General features: G+C 35.0%; 3 protein-coding genes and 1 long non-coding RNA gene across 8 annotated transcripts; 3 read left to right on the top strand and 1 right to left on the bottom strand.

The window, feature by feature from the left end:
• Positions 1 to 701: 701 nt before the first annotated feature.
• Positions 702 to 2361, top strand: LOC119079918 (retinol dehydrogenase 11-like). 2 transcript variants are annotated; one of them, XM_037188011.1, is made up of 5 exons: positions 702 to 837; positions 968 to 1132; positions 1215 to 1282; positions 1349 to 1961; positions 2028 to 2361. In XM_037188011.1, exons 2-5 carry the CDS (start codon positions 1074 to 1076, stop codon positions 2326 to 2328), a joined length of 1041 nt encoding a protein of 346 aa, XP_037043906.1. In that variant the 5' UTR covers positions 702 to 837; positions 968 to 1073; the 3' UTR covers positions 2329 to 2361. The 2 variants fall into 2 exon arrangements, with proteins under 2 accessions (XP_037043906.1, XP_037043905.1); XM_037188010.1 differs by having other exon boundaries at positions 742 to 837; positions 916 to 1132; positions 2028 to 2359.
• A 2154-nt stretch (positions 2362 to 4515) lies between these two features.
• On the top strand, positions 4516 to 8328 carry LOC119079915 (venom serine carboxypeptidase-like). Of its 2 annotated transcripts, none has more exons than XM_037188005.1 (10): positions 4516 to 4728; positions 4796 to 4922; positions 5254 to 5459; positions 5526 to 5619; positions 5677 to 5957; positions 6015 to 6173; positions 7018 to 7137; positions 7191 to 7333; positions 7395 to 7523; positions 8027 to 8328. In XM_037188005.1, the coding sequence occupies exons 1-10, from the start codon at positions 4630 to 4632 to the stop codon at positions 8148 to 8150; spliced, it is 1482 nt and encodes a 493-aa protein (XP_037043900.1). In that variant the 5' UTR covers positions 4516 to 4629; the 3' UTR covers positions 8151 to 8328. The 2 variants fall into 2 exon arrangements, with proteins under 2 accessions (XP_037043900.1, XP_037043899.1); XM_037188004.1 differs by having other exon boundaries at positions 4793 to 4922.
• LOC119079916 (retinol dehydrogenase 13-like) lies at positions 8254 to 18273 on the bottom strand. 3 transcript variants are annotated; one of them, XM_037188008.1, is made up of 5 exons: positions 18028 to 18273; positions 17800 to 17955; positions 9290 to 9369; positions 9050 to 9233; positions 8254 to 8989 (listed from the first exon to the last, which is right to left on the bottom strand). In XM_037188008.1, the coding sequence occupies exons 2-5, from the start codon at positions 17889 to 17891 to the stop codon at positions 8350 to 8352; spliced, it is 996 nt and encodes a 331-aa protein (XP_037043903.1). In that variant the 5' UTR covers positions 17892 to 17955; positions 18028 to 18273; the 3' UTR covers positions 8254 to 8349. The 3 variants fall into 3 exon arrangements, with proteins under 3 accessions (XP_037043903.1, XP_037043902.1, XP_037043904.1); XM_037188007.1 differs by having other exon boundaries at positions 17800 to 18273; XM_037188009.1 differs by lacking the exon at positions 17800 to 17955.
• LOC119079917 lies at positions 16115 to 16593 on the top strand. Its single transcript, XR_005088254.1, has 2 exons — positions 16115 to 16379; positions 16453 to 16593. It is a non-coding gene; the product is annotated as an uncharacterized LOC119079917 (long non-coding RNA).
• Positions 18274 to 18380: the final 107 nt, after the last annotated feature.

The following is an 18380-nucleotide window of genomic DNA, read 5'->3' as shown; positions in this document are numbered from 1 at the left end:
GCCTTCTGACTGCCTCTATGACAGCATTTACGAAAATGTCGTTTCGCATAGCTCGATCATTAAAAATAAATTTATAAAAAAATCTGCTCAATTTAAATTTTTTCTGACAACGCAAATATTTCTTATTTTGGGTTATAGAATCAAAATAAATTATAAAAAAATCATCTGTTTCCTGACTAATTTCAAAAATTCAAAAATTTAACCTGTTACTTTCGGCTATCATCTGTCGACGATAACGAGTTCAGCATTACGTGACAAAATCTAACTTATGCAGTTTTATACAGCAAAATGTTCAGAGAATTGAAGTAAAGGATTTTAAATCGAGCTCTTGAAAAAACTCGAATGAAGTATTAGATTTGATAAGCAGTAAAACTGGTGATATGCTTGCCGTCTGTCGTTAAACAGAAAAACAACAAATTTTGACTAATCGAAAACTCAAATCTATTTTTGAAGCTAATGGGAATGAACTCTTCCTTAGAAAAAAAAAAACAATCAAACAACCCATTTCAATTCAAAAATTAGCATTTCTTCACCGTTCGTACTATATTCCGATACGATTAAAGATTTCCCCCTAAACATTCGACATCACTGCATTCTAACTGGTAGTAAATAATGCTAACGTTCTTCTAATACTAACGCTGGCTGGTGCGTTTTAATTATTTGGGCAGGTCAGTTCACCGTTGTGACTGTAAATGTATTTCAAATTACAAATACTTATAGTCTGTAAGAAAGCAATGTATTTAGTTGTAGATATGAATATACACTCAATGCATTTACAATAATTTTTATATCATTCAGCTTGTCGATAGCAAACTGGTTCATCCAGATCAAATTAAGGTACCGCGTTTTTCGTATAATTGTTGAACATTTCCAGTAAAAATCAAATCGTCTCTGCGTATTCGGCGCTTGTTTCAGACTAAAGTAAACTTGCAATGGAATAGAGCGTTGAAATACCAAAATACATTAGGCGTCTCCAATTTAGAGATTAAAGATTATTGGTTTAACGTTCAGTCCTACAAGAATACACTGGTGCCTAACATAAGAAGCATAGTTGATGAAAGCAAACTTTCAGTATGGAAGCGCTACTACTTAAACCTTTCATTCTATTCGTTCTGGCGTATCTTTATTTTCGGTAAATATTTGTGCAGTATCATTGTCTGTAACTTTATCGAAGTTATATCTGATACAATCATTTGATTTCCTTGAATCAACAGAAAATGGATGAATGGTGGATCTCTTTCAAAGGTGAATCGAGCCGATGGTAAAACAGTTATCATCACAGGTATAAAAGTGTAATGTCTGTTGTAATCACAGCAAATAATGCGCACTGTTAATATTCAAATTCAAGGTGCTAGTAATGACATTGGAAAGGAAACAGCTATTGGCATGGCAGAACGGGGAGCAAAGGTTATAATGGCTTGTCGTGATGTAGCTGAAGGCGAAATTGTTCGTTCTATGATCATCAAAAAAACCAAAAACACGAACGTTAGAGTTATGCATCTGGATCTGGCATCGTTTCAATCGATAAGAAAATTTGCGAAAACATTTCTAAAGGAGGAAGAAAGGCTGGACATTTTGATCAACAATGAAAGTGTGATGGGAATTGGAAGAACCTTGACAGAAGATGGTCTTGAAATGCATATGGGTGTCAATCATTTTGGACATTTTTTATTGACTGTGCTGCTAATTGGCCCGTTGCAAAAGTCGACCCCAAGCCGAATAATAACTGTATCGCATTGGGGTAACTTATGGGTACGATTCAACAAAAATGATGTGAATAGCGAAAAATCGTATAATCGATTCAATGCGTTTTTGCAAAGTAAACTGGCAAATGAGTTATTTACGGTGGAGCTGGCCGAACGATTAGCGGGTAGTGGCATTTCGATTAATTCGGTTCATCCAGGCTTCTTCCGCTCTGACACTGGATCAGGATCAGGATCATTAGTGACTGTTATGTGGAGGTAATGATAAACTAAACTCCAAAAATTTTTTAGCGCTGCCATAATTGTGCTTATCTTCATTTAAAGGATAATTCGTGACATTTTATCTGCCATATTTCTGCGCACTGCAAAATCAGGCGCTCAAAATACTCTATTTGCTGCCCTTGATTTTAACTTGGAATATACGTCCGGTGCCTTCCTGAGCAATTTTAGATTTAGTACTACCAATCCCGACGCAAATAATCCTGAGTTGAGATCATGGTTTTGGGATTATAGCGAAAAAGTGACTGGTATTGAATTTCCGAAAAACACATGGATACCCGATGAGTACAACCTTAATGCGTGCAAGAAGCGCGAAGCAATTTTGAATCAACATGGAGTGTATTAAACTTATGGAAATAAAAAAATCGATATAAATGTATGTAAGCGCACTGAGCTTACCTTTCATCGAATTCCGCAGAGTACATCCGTTCTCGATCGCCATTGATCTTCAACAACATATCTGTTAATATAAACTTTTTGTTCCTTTCATTTATGTGCACGCGAATGAACTAGGCCCCACCTTTTGGGTGAGTCAGGTCCCTTGACTGACTGACTGGGACAATATAACAAAAATATCATAGATTGGTATTTGCTCAAATCAGACCCATTTTAAGTCCGTGCGGATCTTTGTGATGTGAATTTTTGTGATATCACAACATATTTCTGATTCTAAATTTTACCAAATAATTTGTGATATCACAAATATTTGTGATGCGAATTTTAGTGATGCCACCATTTTTTTTTATCCAACAAAACGCCTTCACGTTTTATTTCGTAAATGGAATTGTGCAAACACCATTACGTTACATTTCGTAAGAGGATGAATTCCATAGGATCGATCAAAACTGACGCTAAATTTGGTAAAAGAATAAATTTCGTAGGATCGATCAAACCACCTAAGTTTCATTTCGTAAAAGGATGAATTCCCAAGGATTGTAAAAAATACTTTACCGTAAACGCTTTACGTTACATTTCGTAAAAGGATAAATTAGCAATTAATTAATAAGATTAACAATAAAGAGATTATCATTAAGAAAAAAAATTTTAATCCCAGCGAATCTTTTTTATTTTTCGCTGAGGCCTCACAGATATTTTGTGACATCACAAAAATTCGCATCACAAAGATTCGCACGGACTTAAAGCAGCTCTTTGTCTTATTTTGTCATAAATGGTTCACTACTTTTATTTGATTGAAAATAAATTTTCAAAAGAAACAAAAGATGCTTCAGCTTCAGGGTTGGGCTGTCTACTGAAAGATGCTTTCAAGAGGGGGTATTTCTTGCCTACCTCGTGAATAAAAATTAAACTCGTTCGAATACGGCCGCAAAGCTCACACCTGTTGAAATTTTGTAGATTAAAAGACCTTTTTAGCAAATAAATCTACTGAACTGACCCGATTTGCTCATGAATAAGGTTAAGGTATGCAACTCGTGTGATTACGGCCCTCGCTCCGCTCTGGCCGCAAAGTTTACACTCGTTGATTTTAACATAGACAGCAAGAAATCACGCATAAAAGTCCTTCAGAACAAATCATAGATTATTGATCAATCATTTTCCACTAACGTTAATTTCGTTAGTAATTTCAGTATTGACGAAAATTACTTCGTATGATAAGGAGACAGAGCCATCACAAATTTCATTCTTATGCGAGTAAAATTTTTTTGATATCTTTTGAAGATTATTCAATCTATCGTGCTATCAAGCGACCAACGATACGAAAATTCTTTTGGGAATATCTCTAAGACCTGCTCTAAGGTGACTCGTTCGTTGAGAAATACTCAAATTATCGTGGTATCAAGCGATGACCCAAAAATTCTTTTGGGAATATCTCAGAGATCTCCGATCCATTATACGATTTATACGATCCATCTTTGAACTTAACGTGAAGAATTGAATTCCCCGTCGATTAAAAAAAAGGTTTTTGGAAATCTATTTAGGATTACTCAAGTTATCGTGGCATCAAGCGACGAGCCAAAAATTCTTTTAAGAATATCTTTGAGATCATCGGTCCTTCAAAGCCCGTCTTCGAACTTAACCTGAGGAATTGAATTCCCCGTCGATTAAAAAAAGTTTTTGGAAATCCGTTTAAAATTACTCAAGTTATCGTGTCATCAAAGAATCAACAAAGTGTGACAAACATTTTCTGTATTTAAGGTTTTTGGTCATACATTCCATGTATTTTCAATCATAGTAGTGAACGATGTGTGACAAACATTTTAGAGTGTTTATCATCCGTAAGACCCATGACTTTCAGTCAAGGGAATGAATGAATGGAAAATATATGGCGAAAGTGGTGATAGAACCTGATTTTTTTAATGTTTCTGGAGTTTCATCGAGTTATTTAATGTTAAACAAAAAACAACGAAGATATGACTTAACAACACGAACAGTCATAAACTGTTAGCTAATTGGTCACCATGAAATGAGATAAAAACCATGTGCAAAAAGAACATACACTTGTTGATGCACATTTTGCTTGGAATGTTAGTTGAGGTGAGGTCGTAGAACTATTTATTATTATAGACAAAGCCACTGAGCCAATTGCGACCGAACACAATATGAAATCCGAAGAAAATATTTGTGTTCGCAATTAGCTGAACACCGAGTTTGAGGAGTTGTATCAGTTCTGAATCAACCGTCGATTAAAATGTTGTGTCTGTTGAAAATCCTTGTTTTAAGTGTAAATATTTACCTTAGTCAAGGTCAACTGTTTTTAACATCAAATTTACCATGGTGGCGGATGGTTGTGAGTTGACAGGACCATAAAACTTGGAGAATGATCTCAATTTTGTGTTGTTTATTGAATTTAAAAGGATCGTTCACGTGACAGCGGTGACCGATTGCTATTGACTGGATTATTGGAGAGTGGAGATGATTATTCAGCTAGACGAGCTTCAAGAGTGGATGAAAAGTATTTCTTAGGAGTTGTAAGCTACTCTGGTACGCATATAATATCTAGATTTACTTTTTGGTACATTTAATTAAAACTTGTCGTCCAGAAAACTGTGACAAAATCTGGTACTTCATTTAATTCATATATTGCTAAGTGTTTGATATTTATTAGTTCATTATTTCCGTGGATCCAAATTTTTGTTTTGACGCGTGGGGACGACCCGAAGATAAAATATTTTCGTTTCACCAATAAGCCAAAGATGAGTGGATCGCGAAAATTCGAGAAAACTCACATAAATTCTTTTCTGATTTACATCTTGTTAAAATTACGCTAACACTATTTCAATTGATCGTGAAACCGATTTTTTTTTAATTAAAGGATATCTAACGGTCGATGAGAAACATGAATCGAATTTATTTTTTTGGTACTTTCCCGCCCAGGGCACAGAACATTTATACGAAGAAGATCAAAAATATGATGATTCAGATAATGATGATCATGATGATTATTATAGTAACACATTTCAAACTAAGTCAACAAACCACGATTCGCCGGAAAATGATGATAATCGTCCAGTTGTTTTGGTATAACTAACCTAATTTGTCATACTTGTTAAGTACAATCAAAATTAAAGTTCATTCTTCGTATAGTGGTTACAGGGAGGGCCAGGAAGTTCTTCTTTGTTCGGCCTATTCACAGAAAATGGACCATTTTTCATAAACGAAGACAAAATTTCTATAAGAAGTAAGTGTCCATTGGCTGCATCCAGCATCTATGCTCAACTTTGTAATTTCAATTTAGAAAATCCGTACTCGTGGCACACTAAATACAACATTCTATTCATCGATAATCCCGTTGGAACTGGTTTCAGTTTTACTGATGCAAGTGGCTATTGCCAGAACATTACCCAAGTAGCAAAGCACCTATATTTAGGATTACGTCAATTCTTCCAATTATTCCCATGGCTGGCATCGAATCCATTCTACATAACTGGTGAATCGTTTGCTGGAAAGTATATTCCGGCTATAGGATTTGAAATAAACGAGAGAAATAAAATTGAAGATTTCCAAATTAATTTACAGGTTCGATTGGTAACATTGTTGAAATAATAATTCCATTTATACCACAACTTTATATAGGGTTTGGCTCTGGGCAATGCGCTATCCGATCCTTATAATATGCTGAATTACGGTGATTATGCCTACCAAACTGGATTGGTCGATAAGCACGGGTGGAGACAGATGAAAATATTCGAGTATCTGGCAAAAGAGCATGTAAATGACGCATACGGAAAGATTGTAAGAAAAACCACCTAATATTCGTAGATTCTATATTCTTAGAAGGAGTAGAGTGGTCTTATGAAATTTCGATTCGTGTTGGTTTTAATTCACTACCACTCGAGCATTTTTTCATGTAGATTCAGATAGGCAATGCGGTGATGCTGATACTTGAAAGAAGTAGTTGTAAAAATCGATAAAGGAATATTTTCCTTAAAAAGGCTTATGCTGATTCATAGAAATATCTTCCAACTTTTTAAAAATGGCAAACGTTTTGTTGTATCCCTTCGGGTAAAACGATAAATTAGAATCGACTTCTGTTCACAAAATATTAACAAAATGTGAAAAATTCACAGTTCGTGCTCAAAATAGTTCCCATCTGTACTCGAACTGTGTATCATTTGTTCACATGTTCTTGGTTTCTGTGCACATTTTGAGTTGTGTACACAGAATGTGAACACTCTGTACGCCTGACTTTTTCCGTGTACAGAATGTGAACACTCTGTACACCTGAATTTCCTTTGTAAACAGAATGTGAACACTCTGTGCTCTGGAATTTTAGTGGACAGAATCTTTATTTTTTGGCCAGGTGGAATCAATAAGTCTCTTTCTTCGCTTATTAGAATAAGGCTTAATGCAAACGCACAATTTCTTGTACTTCACTTCTAAAACTTATATAACACTACATTAATCGTGTAGATCATTGCATATTTTTGTCGCTGCTATCGATAACAGATGATGAACCGTTTCTGTACGGTTAACATTGATCCACTTTTTGAAACTGTAAACGAACTGCGATCTATTCGTATTATATTGCCTATCATAATCTACCTTAATTGTACGACTAACAAGGATTCCCTTTCAGTATTGGGATGCTCAGCTGTACGCGTTCGTCCAAGCCAGCAATTATTCAAACGTTTACAACATTCTTGAGCCAAATGCTTTGGAATTTGATCCGTTCGCTTTGTTTATGAATCAACCTCATGTAAAACTTAATTTATATAAAAGCAACGCAAGCTCTATTCCAATTTGTTATAGATTCGAAAAGCAGTACATGTGGGGGACCAGGAATTTGCTTCGTCCACTACGGTTTACTATAATTTGACACCGGATTTTATGACTACTGCCATGCATTGGACTGAAAAATTATTGAACGAAGGTCTGAGAATCATGTATTACAGGTAAATTGGTTGACTTCAGCGATCCTAAGGAATTTTTCCCTAATAAACCATACTCTATTAGCGGAAATATGGATGTAATTGTTGCGTATCCTTTATCTGAAGAAGCTTATAGTCGGATGAAGTGGAATGGAATTGATGCTTATAGGTCAGCTTGTCGTAATCCATTTTATGTTAACGACACATTGCATGGGTAAGAATAATTATATTACAGACGCTGAATGAGATGGGAGTTTAATGTTTATGTGAGGGTAAAGTAAGTTTTCTTAAAGCCAGTGTGATTGCTTTTACTTTGTTTTCAAAGTTTTCGAGAAAAAAAGAAAATCCCAGAAATTTTAAAAAATCAAGAATAATTCGAAAAAATGCGAGAAAATTTAAGGAAAATTTGGGTAAATCCAGAAATCCAGAATGGTTTTCTGGAATTCTTCTTGAATTCGAACAATTCACAAAAATTGACAAATTCATGGAAAATCGAGAAAATCAAGAAACTTTTCTTAAAGATAGTGGCAAGGATTCAATTGAAGTCGGACTGTCTACGATTACATGTGATTTCGAAATATAGCTTCTGAAGCTTTTACGGAAAAGAAAACTTTTAAGGTCGCAAAAGCATTGATTTCTGATTTTTCCGACTCATTTGCACCAATCGTGCCCGTGCCGTTATTCAACGCTCTCTGTAATGCATCGAAATTCTTCCAGATATGTTAAAAAAGCCAATAATTTCTACGACGTTCTAATTTTGAACGCTGGTCACATGGTTCCTACGGATCAACCGGTTGCTGCACTCACTCTGCTGAACCGATTCATCGATAATACTTTGTGATATTTGGATCTGGATTCTGTGTCAGTAACATTTAAATAATTTAATGTTCTATATTTAATCTATATGATTGGATGCGCGTCATATTAGTTTCTAAAACAGGACACATGTTAAATAAATGTTTAATTTAATATCAATTTGTGCATCACATTACAATTAAAATGTTTTCTTTTTCAACTTGTTCCTGTTGTTATATCCATCTTTAAACTGGACTCGTGCTAGCTGATAACTTAGTCCATTCATCGCTTGTCTTCCATAACCATTCGGCTAGATTATCATCTCTGGCTGCCGCTGCTTCTTTTTTAATTTTACAATCACTAAAATATTTACCAGTAACTTTCTCTAATTCCGGATCTAGAGCAACTGCTAACGTTGTTTGAGCGCCCGATTTTGGTGTTTTGAAAAAGAAGCTCGTAGCTGGTCTCAACACTTTTCGTACGAATGAGTACGACAAGTATCGACCCAAATTCGTTCTCACTATACCCGGATGGACTGCATTGACAGTGACTCCTGTACCTTCCAGTCGCTTGGCTAAAGATTTCGTAAACAGTACGTTTGCAAGCTTACTTTGAGAGTAGGCTTGATATTTACTATACGATTTATCGCTGTTCAAGTCATCTTTATTCATGTAAAACCATTGGTGAGCGATGCTCGACAGATTGATGATTCGACTAGGAGAGGAGGCTTTCAACATATCAAGCAGAAGATTGGTGAGAAGAAAATGTCCCATGTGATTAACGCCAATCTGCATTTCGAAGCCATCTTTCGTGAGAGACTTTGGTATAGCCATAACTCCGGCATTATTTATCAGAATGTCCAATCGCTTTTCTTCCTCAATGAACCTAAACTCAAAATATTTCGCGTTAGGATAAAGTTTGCCTTTTGCATTAATTTCTTCTTACTTCCTAGCAAAACTGCGAATCGAATCCAACGAGGCCAAATCCAATTCCCTATTGAAGATGTTCGTGTTGCCTGTTTTTTCGATTATCTCATTTTTGGCTTCTTCACATTTCACTTTGTCTCGACAGGCCATATGAATATGTGCACCCCTTGCAGCCAGATCGAGAACGGTTTCCTTTCCGAGTCCTGCGAATTTATTTATTATTCATGTGTAATTGCTAAGCTGTATCAATGCATCAAACCTGTGTTGCATCCTGTTATAATAACGACTTTTCCGTCAATGCGAACTGGCTTCGTAAATTGGCCACCTTGTATGTATTTTCTGAAAGAATTCATAGAGAAAATCTTAAAATATCTGTGAAAAACTGATCGACATTGTCAATATAGTTTAGTGAAACATCCTTTCACAGACGGTAAGCATATCACTAGGATTAGGATACTCATCACATTTACTCCCTCCTTCATTTGCTGTAAGTGTTTTCTATATGTTGAATTAGAATATTGTTTACACTTGTATTTCACTCTTTAGCCAGAGTTCATATCGTTTAGTTTTGTTCTTGTTATCAATAACAGATGATATAGCCGTCCGTAAAAGGATGTGAATTAAAGCATAAATAGTTATACTCGAGGAATGGCATGACATTTTTTCACATGACTGAGTCATACCAGGCCGCTAATCAGCGCCACCAAGGCCAACTCTCGAGAATAACTCTACGAATAAAAGGATTGAAAAAATACAAACTGGAAGCTTAATATTGTTAATGGGCCGAGGCTATGAATAGAATAAAGAAAATGTTTAACAATGTGACTTTTATCCCTTTTCATACAAAGTGGAAACAGAAACTCAAACGAAAGATAATTTCTTACCATAACTCGGGTTGGAAATCTAGTTCTCACATAAATTTGTTGACCGCGAAGGCACGGCCTAAACTAATTTTTGTCTCTTTACTTGATTGGACTTCAACTTGGGTAGTGCTGAACAGATTTTCAAAATTTTTGTTTCCTTTAATGAAGTATCAAATTCATGAGGTCTACAGATTAGATTTCATCAGTTAGGGTGATCATTTCTGATCAATGCACACAGATCATGGGATCCTTTGTGCTACCCTGTCATCATTAAAATCTTGAAGCCCTTTTTAGGACCTCAACTCCTTCTCAACCTATTACCTTACGCTCTACACGAGCCACTCCAGGCGAGCAACCTGATCCCTATGATTAGGTACCAAAATGATCAGCTAATCTCTAGGGCAGAAAGCAAAGAGTGACTGGCGTCAACCTCGCTTCATTAGATTGTGATTGTCAGAAAGCCATTGGGAGGACGGCTGCGTCTCACCCCTTAGGCCTTACACTAATGAAAGCAAGTAAGGCAACATTGTCGCCCGAATCACAGTCCTTGTCATTAAGATTGAGAAAGCCTGTGATTTACATTCCGCTCGATATTAACCTGGTCCAGTCTCATATTTCATCAGACTAGCCCGTTCGAATGTAAGCTTTCTCTGCAGTGAGCCAATATAAAAGCCGAGCCAGGCAGAAGCGTCACTCAACAGTGTGCCACCAAATGGCCAACCGCCAAACTTTACCACTATTTAGCCCAAAAGCCCTTACTTCCAAATTAGACTGACGAACCAGCCACCTTTGAGAATAGGGCCTTCGGTGCAAAAGGTAAGATGACAGCTTGTCCAGATTATGACACACTACTGAATAGCACAACGACCCGACACGGCGACCATATCGTCCCTTTGCAAAGAGTTTTGCACAACATCGAGTACATTCCCCGGATATAAATTCAGAGAGCTGTACACTGATTGAGTGTATGCTGTCTCTGCGAGGAGTCAAAATAAAAGCCGGTAAAAACTAGCATCTCTCAGCAGCATAACACCACCAATCCATCCGTCGACCTTGTCCACTCTATAGCCCGAAAGCCTAAGCTCTATGAATAGTCCGGATCATTTTACTCATATAGAAGCAAAATAGGACCTAGCCACATCATTGAGTAAACTTTTAGACCATAAACCAGCCGAAGGACAAAGCTGGCGAATGAGGCAAAGCAACTAAGAGTCCTGGTAGTTACACAACACTAAGAAGAGTACCAATCTCGACAAGCCTTCCTAATGTCTCTCCGCAAAGAAATTCCGCTTACAGCGTCCAAAAATTCACTCAAAATATTCGTCGTGAATTTCTGGTGGATCCAGCTGTCACTGTCTTTCACTGGTATGCTTATACACGTACACAGTGTGAGGTTATGACGAGCACCGTATCATTAGCCGCACGAAAACGCTGGTTTATTGGATGATTATACGAGAACTCCAACTTTACCGGCGACCATGGCACTTCATAACTGAGATTTAGTCAACAGAAATGTTTTTCTGGTCAGTTCTGACTACAAAAAGTATAATTAAATTCAGACACAGAAACAAAACACTTGTTGACGTTTGCGGTGTTGCCAGCTGTTGCCCAGGTCTACAGATGATCAAAATCGATCTAATGTTCTGGGAGGTTATTAACGGAATAATTTTTTCCTGTATATTTAATGGCCGATAATTCTGAACCGATTTTCGCAAACTTTGCTCCAATCGACGAAGAATGTGGAACCTAGTGAAATGAGATGAAGCTACGTTTAAATTTTTTATACAAACTCATCAATTTAGACAAATGGATGCTTTCGGAGGATACATCCAGATAGTGGTCAACTTTCAACCTGAAAAAATTGCACTGCTTGGAAATAGTCGTACCTCGCGAAAGTAGCATTACATGGTGTAAAGATAGAGACTGTATTTATTACTTATTCTTCAAAAAAAATGTGTCGAGTCGAGACAACAAACCAGATTGATTTCTGAATCTATTACTTCATTTTATCTAAGTAATAAAAATAGATCTTTTGCGCAAATATCTTCAACATATATTTCGGTATGTAAGAGAACTAGCGCAGCGACTCCGGTTACGAGCCGTCCGCCAATTACGAGTCCACTCTTTCCATAAGAAACAATGTTTCAGTTACGAGCCCCCCTCAGGTCTTACCATAAGAAACAATGTATCAGTTACGAGCTCCAGAACAATAGATTTGGTAGGCTCGTAAAAGGTCTTATTACTTGTAACCGGAGTCGTTACATAGCCGTTTGGGAAAAGTAGAGAAGATAATAACTTTCTACCTTTATACATTTACGATTATTATTATAGTAATTGTTGAATCTGTTACTTCGGTTGTTCAATCCTATAACAAGGTAATATTGACACGGTATTGTACTTCTACATTTAATTGAAAACTATAACTATAATATACGTCATTTCAATTAAATGTAAACAACACAATGAAGCGTAAAATGGTTTTCATTTCAATTAGCAGTCAGATCGGTAACCGAGTCATTGCTTATAGTCATTAAAACAATAAATTGCAATAATTGCACAAATACATTAAATAATTAAGCTGTGAGATTCTTCAAGAAATTGAAAGAAAGTATAAAATAAATCTGTAAGTTCAATTACTCATTGGTGTAATTTGTCTAATTGATTTGTATATGCAATGCAGTCATGTTATTATGGTGAAAATAATTATTATATATGAGCATCAGGCCGTATTTTACATACAACATATTATACGAACATAATATTTATTATACAAAACAAAAACAATAGTAAAATTCCGTCTTGTTCTGCATTCAATTCAAACTGAGCACTGCTATAATATGATTGAGCATTCATTAATAAAATCAATGTAGTTTGATGAGTACTTCATCTATATGTGTGTCTGTAAAACACAATGTGAGTTGGATTAGAGGTTTCTGCAACAGTGATATAATTGATGTTAATGGCACATTGCAAAGAGTGAAATTGAAAAAGAAATTTATCAACAGTTGTTGCCCGTGATTATTAAAATAATTGTTTCCATTCATGAATTCCAAACAAATAAAACATAGCGCACTTTTTCAACAGGTATGTGTTTAACGATTTTTTTTTAAATGAAAAAGCTGTCGGAAAAAATTGTAGAAATTGTCGAAATTAAAGAAATAAATTGGGTTTTCTACGAATTGTGTTTAATGTGTTTAATAAACACTTTCAAATTTTGAATGGTAAATAGTTTTGCTGCAGCTGGAGGAATTCGATTAACCCGAATTTCTATAATTGAACCTGTGATCATGAGAATCAAAATCGCAGCTAACAAAATTACCATTGACAATAAGTTCCATTCAAAAATATTCAAATCAGAACGGAATTGTCCATCTCTATTCGCACAATAAAAAAAATTATAAAACATCTGGCAAAAGATGGTTTTGCTTTTGGCAAGAAATAAATAGACCCAGATACAGCAAGAGTCATACTTAGTGCTCTGCTTTTTATTAGCCTATCAGCACAACAAGTTTCAAGATATTGATGAGAAATCTTTTACTTCAATTCGTCCAACATTTGCTATTATCAGTTTACATCATTCAAAGCATGTCGTTTATTTTTGTCGTCGTGAAACAGATGTATTTAAAAGATGAAGAAGTCATAAATCTTATAGGTGTTGTCACAACACCGCGAACTACTAAAGATGACCAAACTGTCATAGGTGGGTGACCAGACCATGAAATTAAACACAAAAAGGAACTGTGTTATAATGGAAACTCGTCAGTTGCTGAGAAAAGATTACTAAAGGCATTTAAAATAATGTCAGTTGTAAGTTGGAACATGTCTCAGTAGTTTTAGATTAATAAGAAATAGATTCAAATATTAAAAATGCAATTCTGTCTATATACCATCTGGTGTAACAACAACAGAAATCTGCCATACCTAGTAGCCCTACTCACGTAAAAAAAAAAATGGTTCAGATCTTTCGGAGGAATGTCGATTTCGTTTCTTTATCGAATCCTAAACAATTCTCTAGAACATCAAAATTGACAAAAAATTGTTTCCGAGTCGCGCAACGCATTTGAAGTTTACATGAAAACGCATAGAAACGCATGGTAACGCAGAGAAACGCATGCATTTAGATAAAGAAACGAAATCGACATTCCTCCGAAGGATCTGAACCAAATTTTTTTAACGTGAGTAGGGCTCATACCTAGTGTATGGAAAAGTAACAAGTTTTGGTCTTTCCGAAAGCACTCATATTCTATTATAAGGCATATAGGATTGTTCAATTGTATTATATATGACTTGAATATAGATAAGAGAATTATGAGAATAGTATAACCTATGTCTATAGATGTCATAAGGGTTAAGAATGAAATCAAAATTATTTTAAATTTGTCATTTAAAATTGAACAAATTTATTTTCTTTCTTACCAAAATTTGACTGAGTGTAATCATTAGTTAAAAATTTTAACTTAAAATTCTTTGGTATGGTGAATAGATGATAAATCTATGGTAATTTAGAATGTAGAATTAAATCTCCAAAAATAGAATGAACATTGAGATTGAGCACCAATTTTCATTCAAAAATATTCAAAACTAAACGGAGTGGTCGATTAATATTCCATCTAATAACACAAACCAACTTCTTTTCAAAGGAAACATCTAGCTACCAATAAATAATCAGTTTTAGCATAGTCATGCTACACAAAAAGAACGACAAGATAATTACAAACGAGGCTGTTGCGTACATTTACTATTATTTAACACATTAATAATATTATCGTTGCATCCTCAAAGTTTTTGATAAAGTTTTTCATCAAGATTGCTATTAATATTAAGAACACAAAACATTCTTATAACCGAAAAAACAACACAGAAACTGGTTTCATGGTCCGTTCTGAGAGAGTATTTTTGAATGTAAATGTTATTATTATTATTATTCTAACGTTTATGGACAATCCATTCATTTTTTTTGGCTGGCTGGACAGGTTTTGATCTTGTAGTAAACAAAAAATTACATTCTTAGCCAGGTGTACCACGTACAACTGTAAGGTATATTAGATTGTTTCAATTGCTGTTTATTACATTGCAATTGAATTTCGAGCAAAGGCGAAACAATTTGTATTCGAAATTTCGTTCTGTACGTCTTTTCTGATCTATGATAGGTAATGGAAAATGTGAAACTCGAAGGAAATGAAAATAGCTCAACGGAACACTTAGCTAGTATTGTTTTTCACGAACATCTTTGCAAGTACAGACTTAGCAAATGTTTATTAGACCTGAAGCAAGAAGTACACGAAAAAATTCTCTTTGAGACAGTCTTTGAGTAGTTAACATGCTACCTTTTTTAGAGCATCTAAAATTTCGAAGTTTAGAGTTTTAGACGATTTAAAATGGCCATTTGTGTACCTGATTTGCACGATTGATTTTAGGAAATTTTGCGAGTTGTAGGCCGAACGGAGTGAGGCTTACAAGCGAAAGTGCCTAAAATCAATCGTCCAAAGCAGGTACACATGTGAGTTTTCATGCAAAGGGCCGAACACTCTAGAAAAAATGAAAAATTGCCCTCATTTTTGGCCCGAAGCATGAAAAAGGTATTTCAGTTAGTAGTAGTCTAATTATCAAAATTATCGCTAACTTGCCATCTCAAAGTTTAAGTACAACAAAAGAAGGCAAACTTGCACCCTTTGGTGATCGTTTCATAAAACGTCTCGAAAAGCATATTCAAAACTCATGTTCCAGCTTAGTATTTTTCACTTCTTCATCAATTATGTGGAAAATCGCTTTACGATTTTCGCCCTTTCAATTTATTTCAGCCATTTCAGTCCATAAGACAATCGATGACAAGTTGACACAACAACGAATATTGTGCTGAAATAACTAATTATTGTTTATACGTTAAATGTCTTTGTTCTGAGTTATCTATACTCGAATAGATTGTCAGGATTACGATGTACTGTAACGAAGGCAAATTGTTTATTGGATCATTTCTTCCTGCACTTTTACCGTGTTAATTAATGAAGAAAGATTTTCCAGCAGCAAATGCTCACACTCACATGTACAGTGTGCGGGCTGGGCAAGTATATGAAATCTAATAGAATATTATCAAGTTTATGATCAAGTTCAACAGTTTGCGATAATTATATTCGACTTTCCGAACGTAACAATTATTAATATTTAATTAAAAATTGCTAGTCAGCACAAAACGTTTCAGTTCATTTTCGTTTCATTGCTTGTGCAGATACATTATGAAAAGTCTGTACGGTTGACATCATTTTAATTATTTATCTCTATAAGATATGAACGTAGATTTTCACCGGTTGTAAATAAAAATGAAAATTCGAAGTCAATTCATTTTCGTCGTCCTTTTCGTTACTTTGCCAATGTTTGTTGGGCAAAGTTACTCTTTCCAAAGTGTTTCTGAAAGTGAAACGGCTGAGGCCCAAATCGTTAAACGAGGAGTTTTCGACTGTAATACAAAAAATTGCTGGGGCAGCATTGGTGAGTTGTATGCATTATCAATCATGAAGTGTAATTGTAAATTGAAAAATAAATTTTCATTCTAATAACGTAGAAGTACGTGATCATAAATGTTCAAACAAAGAAGATCGATATGTAACCAAACGATATCTTATTTGCTACTGTTGCAGAGACAGTCAAAATGAAATTTAATGAAAATAATATTCTGTAAATAAAGGTGGAAATTCTCACAGAATTCTCTTTTGTTTTTGGTTTTGCTTTTTATGTTCACCTTTATTGTCGTCGGCATCAGTGTGAGTGGTACCCTTCATACTTTTCAAATTTATAATTAAACACAGTGACTTTCTGTAACTATTAAGCTGTTTGTCCTCAACCTTCAACAACTGTAAGTTTTACTGTTTCCCGTTTTTGTTAAAAATCGATCACTAAAAAGTAGATGTCTGTCTACGTCTACGTATTGAGGAGCCAAAATTTCGTTTTTCTTTTATTTTCTTTGCTTATTCGTTATTATGTGCTTTTCAACTTTCCCTCACGGTACTTGTTTGCTATCGGTCTTGTGGTCATATTTAGCCTTAGATGGAATTTACCACCAACTTAGTGCTGCACTATCAAGCAAATTCACGGAATAGGCACCCCAGCGCATTGTTTTAGTACAAACGAAACCGAGATACCATACTGCAAGCCATACATAAACGTCCAGTCATCTGCTATCAACAACTGCTCGCAACTACTACCAGAATAAACGATCAACTTTGGGGTAGTGTTCTTTTATAATGAGAATTGTATACTCACTCAAACTAATGAGGTAATAGATTTTATATCAGAACCAAAGAGATACTTTACTCAAATGAAGTAACAGATTTTGTTGTGAAAATGTATGTCGTTTCTAAGAAGTTATCTATACAACCCAGCATTGATGGTGAAACAACCGGATACATTAATTCGACAGACTCATAATGTTACCAACGAAACTATGCAAAGTAGTACTCCCTTTTGCCTAAAAACGAGTGTTAAAACCAATGAAGTAAAAGATGAAAATCACCAAAATCACATGGGTAACTGATTCTAATGATCATAACGTGATAAATACGCTTACCGGTTGGTAAACGTTACCAAGTACTCTAAAAAAAATAATTATACTCTTTGGTTAAATCAAACCATTGATTGTTGTGCTGATTGACCATTTTGTACACATAAAAAAACGGATTCTTTTGTGCATAGAAACACATCAGTAATATTTATATACACACTAAACATTATATGACGGAAAATGCGGCTAATCATCATGTTGAAAAGCAAATTTTTTGTGTGTCCTCTAAGTTAAGTGACTATAAAATTTAGTATTTATGGCAATGAATTTAAGAAGAACAAAAAAATGATGACAATGAACAAACAAACAAAAATATAATATTATACGTAAAATACGCTCTCCAACACGTACCTCAGAAAATACAAAATTACAGCTAGTCCCACCGCTGCACAGATTGTACCACCAACCCATATAGCAAAGTTATTAGAGCTATCTTCGGACATTTTATTCTTCTTTTTTAATTTAAATTAATTTTTTAAATTGACACCAATGGGTTATTAGTTCGTACTATTTTTATGGCAACAAATTTTTCGTTTAAACACAAAACTCATGAAATTCTGTACCAGAAAAAGAAATTACCTTAATAAATCTAAAACACCACTGACCGGTCGTCGACTCATAAGTAAAGAGAATTTTTGTTTCTTTTTTTTAAACTCACTTATTTCGTACAAATAACGAATATATTTCAGAACAATAAATTTTAATCGCCGATTACAGATATTATAAATACAACAATCCGTCCGAGGTACTTTTAGCTGTGTATTTTACGTGTTTATTCGGTGAACACGCGACTCCAAATGAATGAGTTTCTTTTCGGTTTCGATGTTTCTGCATACGCCTAAATATTTAACAAGAGGAATAAAAAAAAATCCATTTCACTATCTTCAGCTCTTTCGTATAAATATATGTTTGGATCGTCAAAGAAACCGGTT

The sequence above is a fragment of the Bradysia coprophila genome, unplaced genomic scaffold (genome assembly GCF_014529535.1).
Source record: "Bradysia coprophila strain Holo2 unplaced genomic scaffold, BU_Bcop_v1 contig_350, whole genome shotgun sequence".
In the NCBI taxonomy this organism is placed as follows: Eukaryota; Metazoa; Arthropoda; class Insecta; order Diptera; family Sciaridae; genus Bradysia; species Bradysia coprophila.
The sequence above is the reverse complement of the archived record's forward strand: the minus strand, read 5'-3'. Positions and strand labels throughout refer to the sequence as shown.

Excerpts from the sequence above, each read along its gene's own strand:
- LOC119079918 (XM_037188011.1), top strand. The coding sequence starts at position 1,074 with ATGGAAGCGCTACTACTTAAACCTTTCATTCTATTCGTTCTGGCGTAT. Across the intron at positions 1,133-1,214 it reads CTGGCGTATCTTTATTTTCG|AAAATGGATGAATGGTGGAT; the intron begins GTAAATATTTGT and ends TTGAATCAACAG. Across the intron at positions 1,283-1,348 it reads TAAAACAGTTATCATCACAG|GTGCTAGTAATGACATTGGA; the intron begins GTATAAAAGTGT and ends TTCAAATTCAAG.
- LOC119079915 (XM_037188004.1), top strand. The coding sequence starts at position 4,630 with ATGTTGTGTCTGTTGAAAATCCTTGTTTTAAGTGTAAATATTTACCTT. Across the intron at positions 4,729-4,792 it reads TACCATGGTGGCGGATGGTT|AAGGATCGTTCACGTGACAG; the intron begins GTGAGTTGACAG and ends TATTGAATTTAA. Across the intron at positions 5,958-6,014 it reads ATTTCCAAATTAATTTACAG|GGTTTGGCTCTGGGCAATGC; the intron begins GTTCGATTGGTA and ends AACTTTATATAG.
- LOC119079916 (XM_037188007.1), bottom strand. The coding sequence starts at position 17,891 with ATGTCCGAAGATAGCTCTAATAACTTTGCTATATGGGTTGGTGGTACA. Across the intron at positions 9,370-17,799 it reads GTAATTTTGTATTTTCTGAG|AAAATACATACAAGGTGGCC; the intron begins GTACGTGTTGGA and ends GAATTCTTTCAG. Across the intron at positions 9,234-9,289 it reads TATAACAGGATGCAACACAG|GACTCGGAAAGGAAACCGTT; the intron begins GTTTGATGCATT and ends ATAAATTCGCAG.